This window comes from Schistocerca piceifrons, chromosome 2, assembly GCF_021461385.2.
Source record: "Schistocerca piceifrons isolate TAMUIC-IGC-003096 chromosome 2, iqSchPice1.1, whole genome shotgun sequence".
NCBI lineage: Eukaryota > Metazoa > Arthropoda > Insecta > Orthoptera > Acrididae > Schistocerca > Schistocerca piceifrons.
This window is the reverse complement of record NC_060139.1, coordinates 106852724-106876314: the sequence shown is the minus strand read 5'-3', so window position 1 is coordinate 106876314 and position 23591 is coordinate 106852724. Positions and strand designations below refer to the sequence as shown.

General features: G+C 43.1%; 1 protein-coding gene across 1 annotated transcript in view; it reads right to left on the bottom strand.

The window, feature by feature from the left end:
• The window catches only part of LOC124775180 (ras-like protein family member 11B), a 393247-nt gene that overhangs the window by 111242 nt on the left and 258414 nt on the right, over window positions 1–23591 (bottom strand). Inside the window, exon 4 of the mRNA XM_047250020.1 lies at window positions 22409–22485. Within this exon, the coding sequence (XP_047105976.1) occupies window positions 22409–22485 (77 nt within the window). The remainder of the gene's footprint in view (window positions 1–22408; window positions 22486–23591) is intronic.

Below are 23591 nucleotides of genomic sequence, written 5' to 3'. Positions count from 1 at the left end.
GTTTGTGGTGCAACGCACAGCCAGTAACGTTAATATTAGGGCACTATGAGATTTTTGATTCTTAGCATCATATCTTTATTCCTAACAAAAGTCGTAACCAAGCGCTATCCTTAATTATATCTCTCATAAATAAATGCTTAAACTTTATGAGGAGAACTTACAAAAAATTTTAACAATAGGGTTTAAATAAAACTCTGCTGTTACTTTCACGTTATTTTAACATTCGGACACTTTTCATAACTAATTATTCAAAGACAAACTTTCGTGAAAAATACATGTTTCAATACATTTTCGGGTATCCTTTCAGTCGTATCACTTCTTTCAAACGCTGAGACATACTGCTAATGACCTTGTTTCACAAGCTGCGACAAGCCCGCGAATTGTACAATAACCCTAATTTGGAATAAATTTCCTTTACTTCACGTCTGCGGTCACAAATTTTTTGTCATCTGACTACCGGTTTCCGTCTGTTTGTATAAAACAAATCTGAAGACGGTCGTTATACACCGAAACCATTAGTCTGATGACAAAACATTTGTGACCATAGACGTGATGTAAAGCAAATTAAACGACCTTCTTTTTAAATAGTACGAGGGCTGTTCAATACAGAATGATCATAATTTTTTTGACAACATACGTTTACTCATCCCCATAATTTTGATGGTCCTTCTCAAAGTAGTCTCACATGAATGCGACGCACTTGTCCCAACGTTTCTGCCAGTCTTCAAATACTTGCTGGAAACTATTTTTTGAGAGGTCCTTCAAAATCGCCTCCGCAGCGTTCACCACTGCTTCTGATGATTGATAATGCCTCCCACGAAGGCGTTTCTTCATGTTAGGGAATAGAAAAAACTCACGTGGGGCTAAATCCGGACTATAGGGAGGATGAGGGATGCACGTCAAGTCTATTTTTGCAAGATATTCAGCAACAACATTGGCAATATGCGGCCTCGCATTATCGGGGTGCAACATCCAGTCTGCTTCACGGAAATGTGCTCTTTAGCGACTAATAAGAATTTGCAATGTTTTCAGGCCATCAGTGTAGTATTGGCCAGTTACTGATGTGTGTGCGCAGATACAACATGCTGAGAAAACCATTCCGTGAATGTCAAACAATGAGATGACCATAACTTTCCCAGCAGAAACAACCAGTTATTCTTTTTTGAGGGTTGGTGATGAAGTAGATTTCCACACTGAGCTTTGCTGTTTGCTCTCAGGATCAAAATGATGTAGCCAAGTTTCATCAGCAGTGAGTACCTTTCAAAGAAACTCCGGATCTTCCTCTAACAACAACTGTAAATGCATGCAGACCTGCACGCTAATGTCCTTTTGTTCGGGAATCAACAGTCCTGGAACCCATCGAGCACAAACACGTGTCATGTGTAATTTTTCTGTCACCAACATGTGTGTCGCACCCAATGAAATGTTCAATATTTCAGAAAGTGATCTTAAGGTAATTCGTCGATCCTCTCTCACAATGACAGCAGCAGTGTTCATGTTTTCTCGTTTGAAATTGATTGACTCTCCTCTTTAAACATTTTAAACTTGCTGTGCTGCAGATAAGAACAGACTATCCGTAGGCCTCCTGTAACACTGTATAGGCCTCAGCTGAAGATTTGTTGAGACGAGAACAGAATTTCAAAGCCGCATATTGTTCCTCGCGTGTTACCTCCATCGCAGCGGTAGGCGATACTGAACATGTCTGGCCTTGCCTGCCTCTCACAGGAGGGAACCAGGAGTCCCAACAATGAAACTACTACGGTAGGGTGACCAAAGGTCCCGGAAAACCGGGATTATCCCGGTTTTCATCCCTGTGTTCCGGTGACGCTCAAAAGTCCCGGAATTCAGTTTTTAAATACATTTCGTGAAACTTTCTCAAATTTTTGGTATTTCGCTATATTAAAGGAAATACAACATAAGAAATTAATATATTTTAGCATATTTGTCTAAAACCTCCATTGTCCCATACTAGTAATCACAGTATCAGTATTGATACACTCAGGCAATAATTTACTTTGAGCGGTACTTTGATCAACAAGTAGTAAGTTGTATTATTGTAACAGAGCTATGAAACCGTCCGATTGTCACGCCACTTACACACTCATCGTCAGAAGAGTGTAGTAATTGATGTTTTGTCAGACAAACTGCAATAGTTTTTTCTCATATTAGTGGTATTATTGCTGCAGTACTGTGAAACGCAATGCCGACACGTGCCTGCAAGTTCAGTGACTGTTATTCCAAGGAATGGAATTTCATTAAGAAAGGTCGTTTTGATTACGAAGCAGGGTGTTCCGTATGTAACTGTTTTATTAGTACAAGTCATGGTGGACGTTCCGACATAGTTGATCACCGAGCTGCAGTAAAAATCTACAAAATTATTTTGTGAAACATCAGTCAAGTGAAGAGACGAAAGTTCGAGCAGCCGAGCTTACACTAGCCTACCACACGGTAAAACATCACCAAAATTATAGAGCTAATGATTGTACTAATAAGCTTAACAGCGTTATGATTGATGATTCTTCCATTGGAAAAAAGTTTAGTTCAGCAAGAACTAAAGTGTCAGCCCTAGTGAAGGGAGTTATTGCTCCCCAGAGTGTAAAGGAAAGCCTTGAATGCATCAAAAAGTCTTCTTTCTACGGGATATCCACTGATGCCAGCAATCATAATGCCACTAAAATATTTCCGTTTGTTGTTCAGTTCTTCGATATTAATAAGGGAATTCAGACCAAACTTATGAAGGTGAGTTCCCTACCTAATGAAACATCTGACGAAATTTCAAGACTTTGTATGAATACTATCGAAATGTCTGATCTTGAGAAAAATAAATGTCTGGCATTTTGTGGAGACAACAGCAACACAAACTTTGGCGGTTTAAAAAGACAAGGCAAATGCAACGTATTTACCAAATTAAAGGCAACATTGCATGAAAACATTGAAGGCATAGGGTGCCCTGCACATGTTTGACACAATAGCGGCAGACATCTGCTGACAGTTTAAGCTGTGTTATTGAAACTATCGTCATGAAGGTATACTCACAATTTTACATATATACAGTTAGAACAGAGAGGCTTAAGGAGTTCCGTGATTATGTGGGAACTGAATATATAAATGAAATGTCACTCGAAAACTCGCTGGTTATCACTGTTTCCAGCAGTTGAAAGAGTAATCCGCCTGTTTGAACCGTTAAAAGATTTTTTCCTAAATGAAGACAAAGCCCCCTAAATATTGGTTCAGGTTTTCAGTAACCCTCTAAGTGAAGCCTACTTATGGTTAATTCACAGTCAGCTTAGCACTTTGCAGCATGAGGTAAAGGAAATTGAGGGAAGCACTAAAAGTGTAATAGAGGTAAATGATGTTTTGAAAAATACTCTGGGAACTGTTATTAAGAGGAGAGAACAGCAGTTCACTTCTTTTAATGTTAAATCTGTCCTTAAAAGAGCAGAAGTATCAGAAGCAGCGGAAAGGAGTTTTAGAGAAGACGTTAACAAGTTTTATGATACTTGTGTAGAGTATCTCAGCAAGTGGAGCGCCTCATATTTACCCTCATCGCCGGTGTTTGATTGGATGTTACTGAAGAGAGTGCCAAAATGGGAAAGTGTTGAAGAGACAGTTTCTTATTTGAAGAGTAAAGAGATTGAAATCGATGATTCCATTCTCCTTGATCAGTTCGGCATACTGACAAATTTTGTCGAAGAACGTCTTCGCAAGCGGAATGATGAAAAAAAACCACCATTGGAATGTCATGAGAAGTGGGTGAGTTTTTTTTAGAAGCTGTGACTGTCTTCAGCATTACTCTGAGTTGGTAATAATTGCAAGGTATTTATTCGCAATCGCAGCCCATAATGCCAATATGGAAAGAATATTTTCGTTCACGAATATCCAGTGGACTGATGAAAGAAACAGAATGGAGGTGGACTCTCTTGAAGCAATCCTGCAGATCCTGTACAACTACAAAATGGACTGTGCCGAGTTTTATCACTATGTCTCAAAGAACAAAGACATGATCAAGAAGGCTGGAGGCAGTGAAATATACCCTTTTCTCCAAGGACAGTCAATTCTATCTACAAGTGCTCAGTAATATTAAAGCTCATGTTAATATTAATTGATTAAAAGTTGAATGGCTGTAAAATTTTATAAAATCGTAATACATTTCTTTATTACTGTATAACTTTATTAAATGTCATTAATTATACAGCTAATCTAGATTATATCAATCTTTTGTATCCTCTTATTAGTTATAATAATCGGGTTAACCAAATGTATCAACAAAACATTAATATATAAAATTAAGAAACCTGGATACATGTGGAATGAGGTGTCCATTGGCACCCGGGTGAATGTGTCCCGGTTTTCACCGAAAGTAATTTGGTCACCCTAGTGTAGATATACATATTTATCCATAATATTGTCAATGAACACTAATTCGCCAAGTCCAAAAGTGGATATACAATTCCAGACAAGAACACTGCCACCTCCATGCTTTACAGTCGGCTTCAAATTTGTGACGTTAAATCCCTCATTCTTATTCCGCAAGTAAATTCTCCACCTATCCGTACCAAAAATGTTAAATTTACTTCCATCGGTAAAAATGTGTTCGTTCCACCACGTTTCTTCCTTCATATTAAACTAGGGAAGTGCAATTTCTTCTTTCGATCCGGTTCGTTCACATAAGATTTCTTCCTGTGTCTTTCAATGCTCTGTGGATCGTTTGGTGAAGTACCTCCTTTTATTCTCGAGTAGCAGCCCACTTGCTAGTCTGGGTGTACTGAGTGTGGAATCCTTCTTTATTTTTCGCGCTAATTTTCTCTTGTCACGTGCATCCAGTTTCTTTTGTTGGCACTTTTGAGGGATAGTGTCTATGGGTGCTCCTTTTTTAATCGTCTGGCGATATCTGCCACATTCCTCTTATGCATGTTGAACATGGCAGCGATTTGCCTGTACGATTTACCTTTCACATAATGAAAAATCAAAAGTTGTCATATATCAAAACTGGTGCTAGTTTTGCGTGGCTCTGGATCACCTGCACAGTTGATTGCGCTCGAACAAACATTGCCTTCTAACTCGGAGTACATATCTTAGCGTGAACGATTAAAACACGTCCTACACTGCTAGCTGTCGAAATATTAAAGTAAGGTGACAATCAAACAGCATTTCATTTAAATAGTTTTATCTAACGACTGTTAGAAATCGTGTAAAAGAGTTCATGCTATTATTTGCTGGATACCTACCGTAATATAATATCTGATTATTTTTTATTTTTGTTACGTTAAAAATAAAGTTATTGTCGTGTCGGCTGCTGTAGGAGTCAGCACCAGCACAAACAAGGAAGGGGAGAAACTGCGATGGCTGATTGGAGGAATCGCAAATCATCTCTACATAACACTAGAAGTTACTATAAACAAAAGAAACTGAACTTCTTATGCCTCCACTATTACTACCCGCAGAACGCAGACTAAGTGTCGTCTTCCTATTACTCAGTACTCATGCTTATGTTGCGGTCGTTGTATTCTTCACGGTTGCGGTTCCATGCCTTCATCTGATGTTTGAGAAGATGGCGAGGATCGGAGCAAAAACACGTTACGTATTGTTTGTTTATTATTTTTAGGTTGCACCACAACATGGAAACAGGCATCTGCGCCACTTCAATACGGTCATCACCAGTGTTGCCACCACGCTATTACTCATGAACGAATGTAGATAGTGTCATGTGAAGCTGTCAAACCAGACCACCAGTTGGTGATCCCGTTAGTCCACTAACAAAATGCCGAAACTGTAAACTGTCAACCCTCCGCTGAGGCAGAGCTGTTTATTGTGGAGGCTTGTGCCGTCAGTTTTAGGGAACCAACCAGGTCCTACGTCAGAGTTGCAAAGGATCTTTTGAATTAAATTACCAGCTGTCAAAGACACTCAAGGCCCATTTCAAGTATGTTTCAGCTGATCAAAAGTGAGTTTAGGGACCCTCACAAATTTCCGATTCTGTTTGTATGCAAATCATGTTTTTAAAATGTCGATTCGATAAGGTTTACATGGGTGGCGAAGAACGAAAACAATACAAAGCAAAAATCACTGTAAAATTAAAAAAAAAAGAAAATTGACATCTATGTTGGTGATATGCGTACTGTAATGAACTGCTACGTCGTAAAGAAAAATTAATTAACTTGCCCTTTGACTTTGTCACAGATAAGACAGATACTGCGTTTAAACTCTCTCTTGATATTTTTTTCCTAGATTCAAAGATTTTAAAATTTTGACCTGTCTAATATAAAAATCTGTGAAAAAATTTGCCTGTAGATGAATATGTTTTCTTCGTGGCTGCTGTAAGGAGAGAACGGGTTGGGTACAGGATGAGTTGGCGGTCGGAGGCTCCTCCAGTTCTCAGAGAACGCCAGGCAAAGTCGGAGAACACTGCTACAACTTGCCATGAAAACTCCGTCTCTCGTGGCAGCTATAAGGTACTCACAGTCGCCGTAAAATTTTCTCGAAACACTTTCAGAATGAGGTTGAACAACTGTGGCAGTATGATACCTTCTTACTAACAAACTGGTCGCTTAGGGAACGTCCTTAACGCACAAGCTGACGGCGAAATACTTGGCGTCGTTCGGACCGTGATAGTAGCAGATTCGCCCAGTATTGTTAATTTGTGAAGAAATCACTATGCACTGGATTGCTAAACACACTAATCGTTTTATGAAGGTCCGGATATCCAACATCGAATAAAATTTCGTAGACGATATTTACCTTCTTTTTTTCACAAAATAATTTTTTTATTCTTGATAATTGCGATTACAAGTTGTATCTCCTCTGCACTTCAAATTATGTCTATATGCAGACTACGTATCTGACCCCCAAAAAAGCAATGTCCAATCGCTTATCCTTATTTCCAAAATTAGGAAAGGCATATCTACATCTACATCTACATCCATACTCCGCAAGCCACCTGCAGTGTGTGGCGGAGGGTACCTTGAGTACCTCTACCGGTTCTCCCTCCTATTCCAGTCTCGTATTGTTCGTGGAAAGAAAGATTGTCGGTATGCCTCTGTGTGGGCTCTAATCTCTCTGATTTCCTAACGGTCTCTTCGCGAGATATACGTAGGAGGGAGCAATATACTGTTTGATTCCTCGGTGAAGGTATGTTCTCGAAACTTCAACAAAAGCCCGTACCGAGCTACTGAGCGTCTCTCTTGCAGAGTCTTCCACTGGAGTTTATCTATCGTCTCCGTAATGCTTTCGTGATTACTAAATGATCCTGTAACGAAGCACAATGCTCTCCGTTGGATCTGCTCTATCTCTTCTATCAATCCCATCTTGTACGGATCCCACACTGGTGAGCATTACTGATGCAGTGGGCGAACAAGTGTACTGTAACCTACTCCCTTTGTTTTCGGACCTTATTTCCTTAGGATTCTTGCAATGAATCTCAGTCTGGCATCTGCTTTACCGGCGATTAATTTTATATGGTCATTCCATTTTAGATCACTCCTAATGCCTACCCCCATATAATTTATGGAATTAACTGCTTCCAGTTGCTTACCTGCTGTATTGTAGCTAAATGATATGGGATCTTTCTTTCTGTGTATTCGCAGCGCATTACACTTGTCTACATTAAGATTCAGTTGCCAATCCCTGCACCATGCGTCAATTCGTTGCAGATCCTCCTGCATTTCAGTACAATTTTCCATTGTTACAACCTCTCGATATACTACAGCATCATCCGCAAAAAACCTCAGTGAACTTCCGACGTTGTCCACAAGGTCATTTATATATATTGTGAATAGCAAAGGTCCTATGACATCCCTCTGCGGGACACCTGAAATCACTCTTACTTCGGAAGACTTCTCTCCATTGAGAATGACATGCTGCGTTCTGTCATCTAGGAACTCTTCAATCCAATGACACAATTGGTGTGATAGTCCATATGCTCTTCCTTTGTTCATTAAACGACTGTGGGGAACTGTATCAAACGCCTTGCGAAAGCCACGAAACATTACCTGGGAACCCGTGTCTAGCTGGGTTTCACACGATCTTCTTTTTCGAAACCCATGCTGATTCCTACAGAGTAGATGTCTAGTCTCCAGAAAAGTCATTATACCCGAAAATAATACGTGTTCCAAAATTCTACAACTGATCGATGTTAGAGATACAAGTCTGTAGTTCTGCACATGTGTTCGACGTCCCTTCTTGAAAACGGGGGTGACGTGTGCCCTTTCCCAATCTTTTGGAACGCTATGTGACCCCCATGAACCATGGACCTTGCCGTTGGTGGGGAGGCTTGCGTGCCTCAGCGATACAGATGGCCGTACCGTAGGTGCAGCCACAACGGAGGGGTATCTGTTGAGAGGCCAGACAAACGTGTGGTTCCTGAAGAGGGGCAGCAGCCTTTTCAGTAGTTGCAGGGGCAACAGTGTGGATGATTGACTGATCTGGCCTTGCAACACTAACCAAAACGGCCGTGCTGTGCTGGTACTGCGAACGACTGAAAGCAAGGGGAAACTACAGCCGTAATTTTTCCCGAGGGCATGCAGCTTTACTGTACGGTTAAATGATGATGGCGCCCTCTTGAGTAAAATATTCCGGAGGTAAAATAGTCCCCCATTCGGATCTCCGGGCGGGGACTACTCAAGAGGACGTCGTTATCAGGAGAAAGAAAACTGGCGTTCTAAGGATCGGAGCGTGGAATGTCAGATCCCTTAATCGGGCAGGTATGTTAGAAAATTTAAAAAGGGAAATGGATAGGTTGAAGTTAGATATAGTGGGAATTAGTGAAGATCGGTGGCAGGAGGAACAAGACTTGTGATCAGGTGAATACAGGTTTATAAATACAAAATCAAATAAGGGTAATGCTGGAGCAGGTTTAATAATGAATAAGAAAATAAGAGTTCGGGTAAGCTACTACAAACAGCATAGTGAACGCATTATACGGGCCAAGATAGACACGAAGCCCATGCCTACTACAGTAGTACAAGTTTATATGCCAACTAGCTCTGCAGATGATGAAGAAATTGATGAAATGTATGATGAGATGAAAGAAATTATTGAGGTAGTGAAGGGAGACGAAAATTTAATAGTCATGGGTGACTGGAATTCGAGAGTAGGAAAAGGGAGAGAAGGAAACATAGTAGGTGAATATGGATTGGGGGAGAGAAATGAAAGAGGTAGCCGTCTGGTAGAATTTTGCACAGAGCACAACTTAATCATAGCTAACACTTGGTTCAAGAATCATAAAAGAAGGTTGTATACATGGAAGAATCCTGGAGATACTAGAAGGTATCAGACAGATTATATAATGGTAAGACAGAGATTTAGGAACCAGGTTTTAAATTGTAAGACGTTTCCAGGGGCAGATGTGGGCTCTGACCACAATCTATTGGTTATGAACTGTAGATTAAAACCGAAGAAAGTACAAAAAGGTGGGAATTTAAGGAGATGGGACCTGGATAAACTGAAAGAACCAGAGGTTGTACAGAGTTTCAGGGAGAGCATAAGGGAACAATCGACAGGAATGGGGGAAAGAAATACAGTAGAAGAAGAATGGGTAGCTTTGAGGGATGAAGTAGTGAAGGCAGCAGACGATCAAGTAGGTAAAAAGACAAGGGCTAGTAGAAATTCTTGGGTAACAGAAGAAATATTGAATTTAATTGATGAAAGGAGATAATATAAAAACGCAGTAAATGAAGCACGCAAAAGGGAGTACAAACGTCTCAAAAATGAGATCGACAAGAAGTGCAAAATGGCTAAGCAGGGATGGCTAGAGGACAAATGTAAGGATATAGAGGCTTATCACACTAGGGGTGAGATAGATACTGTCTACAGGAAAATTAAAGAGACCTTTGGAGAAAAGAGAGCCACTTGTATGAATAACAAGAGCTCAAATGGAAACCCAGTTCTAAGCAAAGAAGGGAAAGCAGAAAGCTGGAAGGAGTATATAGAGGATCTATACAAGGGCGATGTACATGAGGAAAATATTATGGAAATGGAAGAGGATGTAGATGAAGATGAAATGGGAGATAAGATACTGCGTGAAGAGTTTGACAGAGCACTGAAAGACCTGAGTCGAAACAAGGCCCCGGGAGTAGACAATATTCCATTAGAACTACTGATGGCCTTGGGAGAGCCAGTCATGACAAAGCTCTACCATCTGGTGAGCAAGATGTATGAGACAGGCGAAATACCCACAGACTTCAAGAATAATATAATAATTCCAATCCCAAAGAAAGCAGGTGTTGACAGATGTGAAAATTACCGAACTATCAGTTTAATAAGTCACAGCTGCAAAATACTAACGCGATTTCTTTACAGACGAATGGAAAAACTGGTAGAAGCGGACCTCGGGGAAGATCAGTTTGGATTCCGTAGAAACACTGGAACACGTGAGGCAATACTAACCTTACGACTTATCTTAGAAGAAAGATTAAGAAAAGGCAAACCTACGTTTCTAGCATTTGTAGACTTAGAGAAAGCTTTTGACAACGTTAACTGGAATACTCTCTTTCAAATTCTGAAGGTGGCAGGGGTAAAATACAGGGAGCGAAAGGCTATTTACAATTTGTACAGAAACCAGATGGCAGTTATAAGAGTCGAGGGACATGAAGGGGAAGCAGTGGTTGGGAAGGGAGTGAGACAGGGTTGTAGCCTGTCCCCGATGTTATTCAATCTGTATATTGAGCAAGCAGTAAAGGAAACAAAAGAAAAATCCGGTGTAGGTATTAAAGTCCATGGAGAAGAAATAAAAACGTTGAGGTTCGCCGATGACATTGTAATTCTGTCAGAGACAGCAAAGGACGTGGAGGAGCAGTTGAACGGAATGGACAGTGTCTTGAAAGGTGGATAGAAGATGAACATTAACAAAAGCAAAACGATGATAATGGAATGTAGTCGAATACAGTCGGGTGATGCTGAGAGAATTAGATTAGAAAATGAGACACTTAAAGTAGTAAAAGAGTTTTGCTATTTGGGGAGCAAAATAACTGATGATGGTCGAAGTAGAGAGGATATAAAATGTAGACTGGCAATGGCAAGGAATGCATTTCTGAAGAAGAGAAATTTGTTAACATCGAGTATAGATTTAAGTGTTAGGAAGTCATTTCTGAAAGTATTTGTATGGAGTGTAGCCATGTATGGAAGTGAAACATGGACGATAAATAGTTTGGACAAGAAGAGAATAGAAGCTTTCGAAATGTGGTGCTACAGAAGAATGCTAAAGAATAGATGGATAGCTCACATAACTAATGAGGAGTTATTGAATAGAATTGGGGAGAAGAGGAGTTTGTGGCACACATGTTCTGAGGCATCAAGGGATGACAAATTTAGCATTGGAGGGGAGCGTGGAGGGTAAAAATCGTAGAGGGAGACCAAGAGATGAATACACTAAGCAGAATCAGTAGGATGTAGGTTGCAGTAAGTACTGGGAGATGAAGAAGCTTGCACAGGATAGAGTAGCATGGAGAGCTGCATCAAACCAGTCTCAGAATTGAAGACAACAACAACAACAATGCTCATCTAGAGACCTACGGTACACCGCTGCAAGAAAGGGGGCAAGTTCCTTCGCGTACTCTGTGAAAAATCGAACTGGTATCCAATCAGGTCTAGCGGCCTTTCCTCTTTTGTGCATAGATGCTCGTTTTCACAGCAAAGAGCGTTGTCGTCTGAATTACGGCAGCGCATCCTCGCTGGTACTCGCAGCCGGAATGTTACACTAATATCAGTTAAGCCTTCCGCTACGTAATGAAGGCGATCAGTCTAGCGCTGGCAGTCGTAGCGCTCGCTTCGCTCGACAGTGGCGCAGACGCTTGAGGCAAATTGTCGTGTTTGGCGAGTGGTTCGCTGCTGCTTCACAGCAGACTTGCGGCCGTCGCTGCTGCTGTTGCTGCCGTCTGGCGGGGAGGCACCGGTGCTGCTTCGCCGGCAGCCGCCCACCACCGCCGCCTTCACGGAGAAGCAAATTGTCGCCAGGCTTTTGTCTCTCGCAAGTAGGGATAGCGTCTAGTAATTCCGAACAGCTGGAATTTAGGGCTGTTAGTGTTAGGGTACGCTGTAGAGCCAGGGCCCCCTGCTGCGGCGGGGCCAGCCCGCGTTCCGCCAGGCCATGCCAGAATTAGGGTTAGTATAGAACTTCGCGATCAGGTGTGTCCATCTCCACTGTTAGGGTCCACCAACCATCTAAATGTAATGCCAAAATACATGCCACCACGTGAAATGGAAGAATCGAGTAGCAACCAAACCATTCAGAAACCACCTGACAACACCACAGAAGCACCATCCCCAAGCGGTAACGATCCATCACGGGAAAGGGCCGAAGGGCAAAATGCCAGATCGCGTAGGCGTAGGCGGAACCGGTACCAGAGCGCTTGACCTTCGAGACTGAAAACTTATACCAGGTCCTTGACCTAATAGAAGAGCTCCCTGGCGCACTGGCCACACAAAACGAGCCCAAAGAGGGAAACGGGTCATCAAAAACCGCACCACAGGAGGAAGTACCACACGATAGTGAAAGCCAAAACCAGCACACACGTTTCCCCACGATACCACCGATCATTGTCCACCAGCCATATGATTATGTCAAACTAAACAAGACCCTGAAAACAAAGCTAAAAGGCCCCCTAAAAGCAATCTTCCGCGGGGACAACACTAAGTATCACTTTGACCCTGTCGAAGATTTCCGCGCTGCGGAAAAATTTCTCAGGGAGGAAAATGTTCCTCATTTTACACACCAGCTGGCCGCAGACAGGCAGAGGAGATTCGTGATGAAGGACCTCCCCCCGCGGTCGACCGAGGATGACGTCAAAACTGCACTTGAGGAAAGAGGCCATGAGGTACAAGAAAAGGAATTATGAAACGAGGGAACTGATTCACGAAGGAACTTATCAAATTAACACACCACCCAGACCCGAAGCCGACCGTCTGTATGACGAGCGCTTCCTCCTGGGAATGAAGATTCGTATCGAATCATACAAGCCCAGAATTGGACCAAGACAGTGCCGGCGCTGTCAAAGGTTCGACCACACGGCGAACTACTGTACTCTTCCCGCCAGGTGCTTACTTTGTGCGGGCCTACACGAGGCGAAAGACTGTACTAAGCCGCGATCAGACAGTCCAGTGTGCGCCAACTGCAATGGAGCGCACCCTGCAAACTACAAAGGCTGTGAAGTCTATCAAAGCAAGCTGAAACCCTTCCTACCAACTGCACGAACCGAACAACACGCACGCCCACCAAAGCGGGCTGGCCAGCACCAAAATGCAATGCAGCGCCAAGAAGCACCTGAAACCACAGGAACCCAAGAGGCCAGGCAAATCACCACCCAAACACCACAACCAGAAAGCAGTAGGACTCAGCAGCAACTCGCTAAAGAAACTGCCCGCACATATGCAAGCGCAGTCTCACCGAAGCAAATGACACCAGTACACACCCAGGTGAGAGGCGGGGATGATTCCAGGACGCCAATCCAAGGGCCCCTGAAACCACCGCCTGCCCCCAAGCTTGGGGAACAAATACCAATCCCGAAGCCAAGGGAGCCAGGGCACAACCCAACTTCCACCGAAGCTGAGCGAGTGCCTACAACAACTGAGCCAACACAACTAGAAGCTACACACATCCAGGAAAGCTACCCAGCGGAAACCGCAACAGTACCCAATCAGCCAACTCCACAAACCGAACAACCAGCACCACCACAAACCACAGAACCAAGCCCAACTCCTTTTCAAACCGAACTGGGAGCAGACATAGGTGAGATTCTGAACACCCTCAAACTCTTTGAAAAGCAGCGACTGCTGATAACAGTCAAACTCACCGCCCAAAAACTCCGAAAAACAAATGACAAAGCCACCAAAGCGCTAATACTGATGGAGGCAGTATTCACCATCATGGAGTAGAGATGGCGAGCCGTAGAACACCAAAACGGAACATGACACTATGCCTCTGGAATGCAAATGGCATAAAAAGCAAAAAGACTGAAATACAAGCCTTCATCACAGAAAACGACATCGATATAATGCTCGTAACTGAAACCCACCTACGTCCACCAGACATCTTCCGCGTAAGAAACATGACCACGTACAGAACCGACAGACAACACCAGAGAGGCGGTGGCACGGCGATCTTCATCAAGAACAACATCACACATGACACAATAGAAACCCCTGCACTGGAAGAAATAGAAGCCACCCTGTTAAAAATAAATACAACCATAGGAGTACTGCTGATTGGGGCAGCATACCTTGCCCCGAACAGAGAACTTCGAGAACACGAGCTACGACAGATATTTGACCTCCATCCAAGGGTGCTACTCGGGGGGGACTTAAACGCAAAACATCCCTTCTGGAACTCTCGAGTGGCAAACCCCAAGGGCAACCAATTGCTAAACTTAGAAGAAGCACTTCAGATAACAGTCTGGGGCCCTGACGACCGCACCCACATCCCGCTACTGCCACAACAGAGGCCTGACGTCTTGGACATCGTTGTGACCAAGGGAATAGCAGACAACATCCACTTGGATGTCCGAGACGACCTATCCTCTGACCACAAGCCTGTGTTGGTTAACTTCCACAGACTCATGCCACCACCGCCATCACAGCACCAAACATTCAAAACTGACTGGGACTTATACCGAACTTCCCTAACTGCGACCATCCGACCAGGTACCTAGCTCAGAACAACGGACGAGATCGATTCAACGATCGAATCACTCACCACTCAGATCCAAAAAGTTTCGCGACAGTCAACAACCATAACAAACCAACCTAAAAATGAGTTCGAACTCCCACCCCACCTTCGTGATCTCCGTCACATCAAAAACAAAGCCAAAAGGCGCTGGCAACAAACTCGCGACCCAAGAGACCGTACTACTGCAAATAAACTAATGCGCGAGCTAAATAAACGGTTAACGGAATGGCGTGCGGAAGTATGGGCGGACAAAATGGACTCATTCAACCTTCAAACCACCGACGAGTGGAAGGTAGTAAAGAACTTAAGAGCCACCCAACCACCCAAAAGGGCCATGATAGGTAACCAGGGCACAATCTACGACGCCTTGTCGAAGGCCGAGTTACTCGCTGACACCTTTGAAGAGCAAAACACCCTCCCATCCCACGACGTACAGACACGCGACGACCAAGACCTAGAAGACAGAATTAAACAAACCATCGATACGTTGAGAAGTACTCTACCCACCACAAGACCGCAACTAACCACCCCAACTGAAGTCAGAAGGGAAATACGTAAAAGAAAGGGAGGTTCTGCACCTGGTCTCGACAAAATAACACATATGCACCTAAAAAATCTTCCACGTAAACCAACAGTGCTCCTGACCAGGATTTTCAACAAATGCTTGCAACTGTCATATTTTCCCTCCTCATGGAAAATAGCAAAACTAATCACCATACCGAAAGCCGGCAAAGATCCAAAAATCCCTTCAAACAATAGACCTATCAGTTTACTACAGACCATGGGGAAGTTGTTCGAGAGGATTTTACTACAGCGTCTCCAACCATCTCTGACGGACAACGACACACTAAGAGCCGAGCAATTCGGTTTCCAAAAAAAGGTCTCAGCAGAACTCCAAGTGCTCCGTGTCACTGAACACATCGCAGCTAACATGAACCATCAAAAGTCTACCGCAGCCGTGTTCCTTGACTGGGAAAAAGCCTTCGACAAGGTGTGGCACGACAACTTAATCTGGAAGATACTACATCAAACATCTATCCCAGACGTCTACGCCAAGCTACTTGACAGCTACTTGAACGAGAGGCACTTCGTGGTCGAGGTGGATGGCAAACGTTCCTCTCGTCGCCAACTGAAAGCGGGCATCCCCCAAGGGTCTGTCCTCTCACCAACTCTATTCAACATCTACGACAACGACATTCCCTTGGAAGCAGGAGTCCACATCGCCCAATTCGCTGACGATACGGCATTCTACACCAGTGAACATCGGCAGCACATATCCATCGGCAGACTACAACGACAGCTCAATAGCGTGGAAAACTGGTGTAGAGCAAACAAACTTCATCTAAACGCCGCTAAAACAACCGCCATCTATTTCACCCGAAAGCGATCAGTCCTGCAGAACCATCTACGGCTCAACGCCCAGGAACTACCCTGGAGGAATGAAGTCAAGTACCTTGGCGTGACGCTGGACAGAAATCTGTTGTACCACCATCACATCAAAGAAAAGAAAACAAAAGCCATGAACCTAGCCAGGGCCCTTTACCCTTTCTTCAAGAGCAAGAACTTGAAAGCAGAAACAAAACGGACACTATACAAGACAACGGTGCTGCCCACAATGACATATGGCTGCTCATCATGGGCAGTGGCTTGCCCAACAAGGAAATACGAACTACAGGTAGAGAATAACAAGGTGCTCAGGTGGATGCTAGGAGCACCCTACTGGACTAGAATATCCCAACTACATGAACAGCTGGAGATGGATACACTTGATCAAACGATTAGGAAACAAACTACAAAAATTTTCCAAAAAATAGACAACATCAGAAACACCTGCAGACACCTGACAGACGTAGTCACCCAAAAACCAAAAACCTGGCACAAACAGAGAGTGCCACGATCCATCACAGAGGACCCCACAGATTAAATCAGGAAATACTCCCCAACTCCCAGTCAGAAGCAAAATACAACTACACCAATCACCTAAAACCAGACCAAGCACATCGAATTGCGAGAGACAACCTAGCGGCAAGCAGACGCCGAACCACCATGGACAAAGAAGAAAGCGGCAACCCAGCCGCAACAAACACCAAGGACCAAGAGGAGAGGAAAGAAGAAACAAACACCAAGCCTTCTTGCAAGGCACAGTATCCCACCAAGGGTGGCGGATTGGTGAACTTTTAAGTTCAAAAATCACAATCCTGACCCCCAAAGAGAATAAATGGTGCCCCAACAGCACTACCTAAACACAACTACACCAATACACGGAAAATCGGCGAAGCCGATAAGCCTGTTCAACAACAATGTGACACTAAAAAAAAAAAAAAAAAAAGGGCGCTGCAGTATCAAATGAGTTGTACAGATGCATTTTGAAGTGCTCAGTAGAGCTGGGCGGGTACCACTAAGAGTAATACCGAACTGTGTGGTCTTAACGGGACCGTCTACCATTTCATTCACACATGTGTCAATGTCGCACCTGAAAATCACGTCTAGGGAGGGCGAAAACAGAAGGGCCTTCCTGCTTCGGATCGCGTTCAAGTTTCGTCGAATAGTTTTGAGCGGTCCCTGGTGGTTTTAGCCTGTACACCAGAGCAACAACTGCGGTCGCACTGCCATCCAGAGGGGTGCAATCACGTTTAATGGCGTTGGTGGCCCACGATATCCACTGATGGGTTGAATTGTTACAGAGGGTGTCAACATTGCCAAAGGTTGTCAAGAATATCGACCTGTTGCTCATCACATCGCGAACTGTCATTTTCGACCGCGAAATGTGCGGGAATCAACGCCCCAAGGGAAGGGGTGGTTTCATTAACGACCTGTATGCCACCCTCAGACGTCTTTTCTTGTCGATTCTGAATGGCGGTGTGTCTAAAATCTTTGCCTCGGGCGCTCTTAACAAAACCACATGTGTTCAGCACTGGGCGTTGCGGTTCTTACATCCATCACGGAGGCATCAAAAGGAGGGGTGAAATGCGGATTTGAGCTCTGGACATTTTGTCGCATGTGTCAACATCTTGCCTGAGGGTGATGTCTCAGTGCGCCACTCTTTTGCATCTTTAGAGAGGAAGGCTGTAGCACCAGTGAGACAAATTTCAAACTTATGCTTTGGTATAGGAGACAACTGCAGGGTTTCGAAGCGGTGTCTTTTTTTTATAAGTCTGCAGGCCTTTGTGTCCGTTGTCACTGAAGTTAAAATCTTCTGGGTTATTAGGCCGCTTCTTATTTCCTCTAAAATAATCGATGTTTCGACCCCTCTCCCGGGGGCTTCCTCAGGATCTTCCGGTGTCCACTACTGCTAGAACACTGCCAGAGCCCAGTGTCGCGTTCTCTTGTAAAGGGGAGTTTTCCGCGTTCGTACTGGAGAAATGGTAGTATTGGCTAAAATTGTAAGTAGCCTGTTTGTATTTTGGTAGCGCTATAGACATCTGTGTCAACATCTACGTGATTACTCTGCTGCGGAAGCAAAGGGAACTTCACAGCAAACATAAACATAGCCGACGCCTTGCAGACAAACAAAAATTACACTAAGCGAATGTGAGGAGGGCCATGCGAGAGGCGTTCAATGAACTAAAGTAAAGTTCTATGTACTGACTTGGCAGAAAATCCTAAGAAATTTTGGTCTTATGTCAAAGCGGTAGGTGGATCAAAACAAAATGTCCAGATACTCTGTGACCAAATTGGCACTGAAACAGAGGATGACAGACTAAAGGCCGAAATACTAAATGCCTTTTTCCAAAGTTGTTTCACAGAGGAAGACTCCACTGTAGTTCCTTCTCTAGATTGTTGCACAGATGACAAAATGGTAGATATCGAAATAAATGACAGAGGGATAGAAAAACAATTGAAATCACTCAAAAAAGGAAAGGCCGCGGGACCTGATGGGATACCAGTTCCATTTTACACAGAGTCCGCGAAGGAATTTGCCCCCCTTCTTGCAGCGGTGTACCGTAGGCCTCTAGAAGAGCGTAGCGTTTCAAAGGATTGGAAAAGGGTACAGGTCATCGCCGTTTCCAAGAAGGGACGTTGAACAGCTGTGCAGAACTTATAGACCTATATGTCTAACGTTGGTCAGTTGTAGGATTTTGGAACACGTATTACGTACGAGTATAATGACTTTTCTGGAAACTAGAAATCTACTCTGTAGGAATCAGCATGGGTTTCGAAAAAGACGATCGTGTGAAACCCAGCTCGCGCAATTCGTCCACGAGACTCAGAGGGCCATAGACACGGTTTCCCAGGTAGATGCTGTGTTTCTTGACTTCCGCAAGCCCTTCGATACAGTTCCCCACAGTCGTTTAATGAACAAAGGAAGAGCATATGGACTATCAGACCAATTGTGTGATTGGATTGAAGAGTTCCTAGATAACAGAACGCAGCATGTCATTCTCAATGGAGAGAAGTCTTCCGAAGTATGAGTGATTTCAGGTGTGCCGCAGGGAAGTGTCGTAGGACCGTTGCTATTCACAATATACATAAATGACCTTGTGGATGACATCGGAAGTTCACTGGGGCTTTTTGCGGATGATGCTGTGGTATATCGAGAGGTTGTAACAACGGAAAATTGTACTGAAATGCAGGGGGATCTGCATCGAATTGACGCATGGTGCAGGGAATGGCAATTGAATCTCAATGTAGACAAGTGTAATGTGCTGCGAATACATAGAAAGAAAGATCCTATATCATTTAGCTACAATGTAGCAGGTCATCAACTGGAAGCAGTTAATTCCATAAATTATCTGGGAGTACGCATTAGGAGTGATTTAAAATGGAATGATCATATAAAGTTGATCGTCGGTAAAGCAGACGCCAGACTGAGATTCATTGAAAGAATCCTAAGGAAATGCGATCCGAAAACAAAGGGAGTAGGTTACAGTACGCTTGTTCGCTCACTGCTTGAATACTGCTCAGCAGTGTGGGATCCGTACCAGATAGGGTTGATAGAAGAGATAGAGAAGATCCAACGCAGAGCAGCGCGCTTCGTTACAAGATCATTTAGTAATCGCGAAAGCGTTACGGAGATGATAGATAAACTCGAGTGGAAGACTCTGCAGGAGAGACGCTCAGTAGCTCGGTACGGGCTTTTGTTGAAGTTTCGAGAACATACCTTCACCGAGGAGTCAAGCAGTATATTGCTCCCTCCTACGTATATCTCGCGAAGAGACCATGTGGATAAAATAAGAGAGATTAGAGACCACACAGAGGCATACCGACAATCCTTCTTTCCACGAACAATACGAGACTGGAATAGAAGGGAGAACCGATAGAGGTACTCAAGGTAACCTCCGCCACACACCGTCAGGTGGCTTGCGGACTATGGACGTAGATGTAGATGTAGGTTCATAATTAAGTGCCTTTGTTTTAATGACTCCCAATCCAGTTCACGTATCATGTGTGTGGCACTATCTCCCCTATTCCGCGATAATACAAAACGAGACTGTGTTAATATCGCTGACAGCGCTCTGCGCCTTCGGCAAGAGACTGGTTGGACGGACAAGCAGTTAGCGAGTTGATAGGGAAGTGTGTGGACATTATATTCCTAGTACAGACTCTGTGTTGGTAGAACATGCATTGCAAAGTGAGGCCCAAAGAAATGTATGATAATGGATGTATGGTTGATAATGTTTGGGTAAGGGAATTATTGACAACTATACAATTTTTGGAACTGGATGTCACATGAATAAGGCAAAATTTTCTAAGTACATTGTTTGCTCTACAGTAAAATTTTTCTTTTGCTAACCAAATGCCTCGTAGTAGTTAGTGTCTACAGTAGTTAAAATCTTTTTATTTAACTGATCGTTGTTGCTACTTGCTGTAATTGTTTGTAGTTCGTGTTATGAAAATTTTCTGTGAGGTAAGTGACTTATGAAAAAGAATGAGGTTTCCACTATCGGGATTCGTGATTGAAATGACTTTAGGCAGTTAACTGAGTTGGAGGTAGTTTCATATTTCTTTAATGTCATGTTTCAAATGGTTCAAATGGCTCTGAGCACTATGGGACTCAACTGCTGTGGTCATAAGTCCCCTAGAACTTAGAACTACTGAAACCTAACTAACCTAAGGACATCACACACATCCATGCCGAGGCAGAATTCGAACCTGCGACCGTAGCAATAGTGCGGTTCCAGACTGTAGCGCCTTTAACCGCTCGGCCACTTCGGCCGGCAATGTCATGTTTGTTGGATTTGTATTCTTGTTAGGACTTCTTGTAATTCAGGGCTATTCTTTTGTGTTAATTAATGGAAGTCATGCTGTCGATGTTAGCAGTCAGACTGCGTTGAGATTGTATATTGTGAGTAATAAATGAATAGGTTAAGTTTGCATTGTCTTTGTCAGGGAAAATTCTGTTGGTCAGTGTTTAATAAGAAAAAATTAATGAGTTAGTTTCAAAATTCTTATGGCTACCATTAGTGGGCCATCGTCATAGGCTAATATTCCGGCACTGATGCAGAAGAAGGGGCGTAATTGGCTACACTCTTGTTGTTACTAGTGGTGCCCCATCGTCATTGGATAGAAAGGCACTGTTCCACACTAACGCTGGAGCAGAGTTATTAGTTGAAATTCCTCCTACTGCTATTGGTTGGCCGTCACCATTGGCAAGATGCGAAACAACACAGAGCAAGAGAGGGGGAATATTGACCCAAAATATTATTGTCCGCCAGGGTGACTTGCAGCGCGTTGTTTACGTCGCTCGCACACCGCGGCCGCATATTCACTTCTTTGATGGCGTGGGAGCCACGATGCCGGAAGTCTATAGCCGTCCTCTCTATTGAAATTAGATGCATTCTTGGAAATTTCTACCGCTTTTCGGAATTTTGTTCTATAAATGTTTGTTTCCTTCCCAGCATACGTACGTTATTAAAATAGATGTTATCTGCCACAGTTCTCATGATGTTCTGCTACTGCCGATTTTACACTTTGTTTTAGCGGCGAGTGCCGTTCGTGTTCCTTAATGCTTTCTTTAACAGCTCTTCCCGTTTCGCCTACATACACTTGTCACCGAAAATCGGATGCACCTGATTGCCTCCACAATGCAGGCGTCTATCAAGAGATGACTCAGAATTTAAACTAATCACTGCCAGATGAATTTAAAGAGTAACCAAGTCTAGAAATGGCCTGTTACATTATTAGTAAATAAACGCGTATTACAATCGAAAACGAAGGAGATTGTTGCTCGGTGTCTCGATATCAAGGTCATCCGTGATGGAATACTTGTTCAGCTGCACAAATAATATGTAAGATATCGGTCGTAACTTTGTAAGAATGGAAGTCACATCTTCTCACGAGCGATTTGCGAAAACCGAGATCTTCAGTATCATTTCCCTTATTTTTACGCTTTCAGAAAGTGAGCGATTTCAAGAATAACATACCCGAAAGGTGGGCTTGAACTCAGTAATGATCCCTTCATACTTATTACATTAGCTACGTGTGTTCTCTTAATTGTTGTGAAGCACTTACTATGGGTTTGCGTTCTCTGCTGAGGTACTAAGGTGTCTAAGCTTCTTACGTGGAATGGCAGATAACTGTCCACCATAGATTATATTTTTTATGGGAAAAGGGATAGTCCAAAACAATGATGTTTACAAGATACACGAAAGGCCTGCAAGCAATCACCGTTTACGGCTGGAAACAGAAATCTGGCAGGGGTGTTGAAAGGAGACATATGGCGATGGAAAACAAAGCCCACGATATGTTGTAGAGAGGCATGATAAATTTTAACTAAGCTACAAGGCGTGATTTCTGTTCGTAAATACTTACCGTTTCTCCCGTAATGTCCACCACTTCCACATCAAACAGGATGTTGTTAATCACGATGCTCTGACGGTAGAGGAGGTCTGCAAGAGGAAGGAAAAATTTGCATCAGACAAACAAAAAAAGCCACACGAGAAGGGAAAACGGAAAGGCAAATATAGTTGGTTTGTATAGATGAAACTGAATACACCGACAAAATTTCACAGGTTTTTCAGGGATATTTTCTAATATTTTGCTAAAGGGAAACCGCGGTCTGCGGTGACTCGTTACAGAGTAATAATTAAATTATGATTAATTCGTTTCGTTACCCCATTTATCTTTATTCTGTGAAAATACCTTGAAGAAGGCTTGTAATATTCAAACAATAAAACATTCAACACATAAAAGAGAGCAATGCAAAAAGTTAGCCTGAAAAAGAGTCCCGAGACAGAAGCGAGCAGTACTGAATGACAAATTGAAGGCAGACAGGAAAGTGAGCTTTACTGTTGAAAACAGCAGGTACCGTGAGTGAATGGAACAAATTTGTTTCCTAATAAGACATACAGGCACACAGCCAACTTATGCAATTTTGTGGATATATTTTCAGTGCGATACATAGAGGAAAGGGTTAGAAATGAAACGAAGAGCAATTGCTCTGTAACGAATCACCGATAACTGCGGATCCCTATCGCCAAAATAGTGTACTCAGAAGAAAATATCTTTCACAACTTCAGAAATATTGTCTATCGTATTCTGGTTCACAGTGTAAACATACGTGATATCATGATTGAGATGGAAACATGATTAAATAGCACGGCGTATTTAACAGCCTTTAGTTCTACAGACAGTGAATCTAAGAGTGCGTGCTGTAAAGTAATGTCTCCGAATTTTTTAAATAAAACAAAGATTATTAACATTCTAGTCCTTAACCCTTCATGTCTACATACTTATTTCTCAACACAGTCCCAACGAGGGACCAGTTTGTTGATACCGTCATTGGATTATGTTTGCCTCTGTTAACGGAGCCACAACCCACCATTGCTTGCACCACTTCATCACTAGTCCTCGAAGATGATCTTTAAGTTTTGGAAACAGATGAAAGTCGGGATTCGGAGCCCTCTTCTGTTAGAGGAGTGCAAAACACGTAGATATGAATAAAAATGTAGTATGTTAACAACATTTCTATTATCTAAAAAGCTGTAAGTGTTTT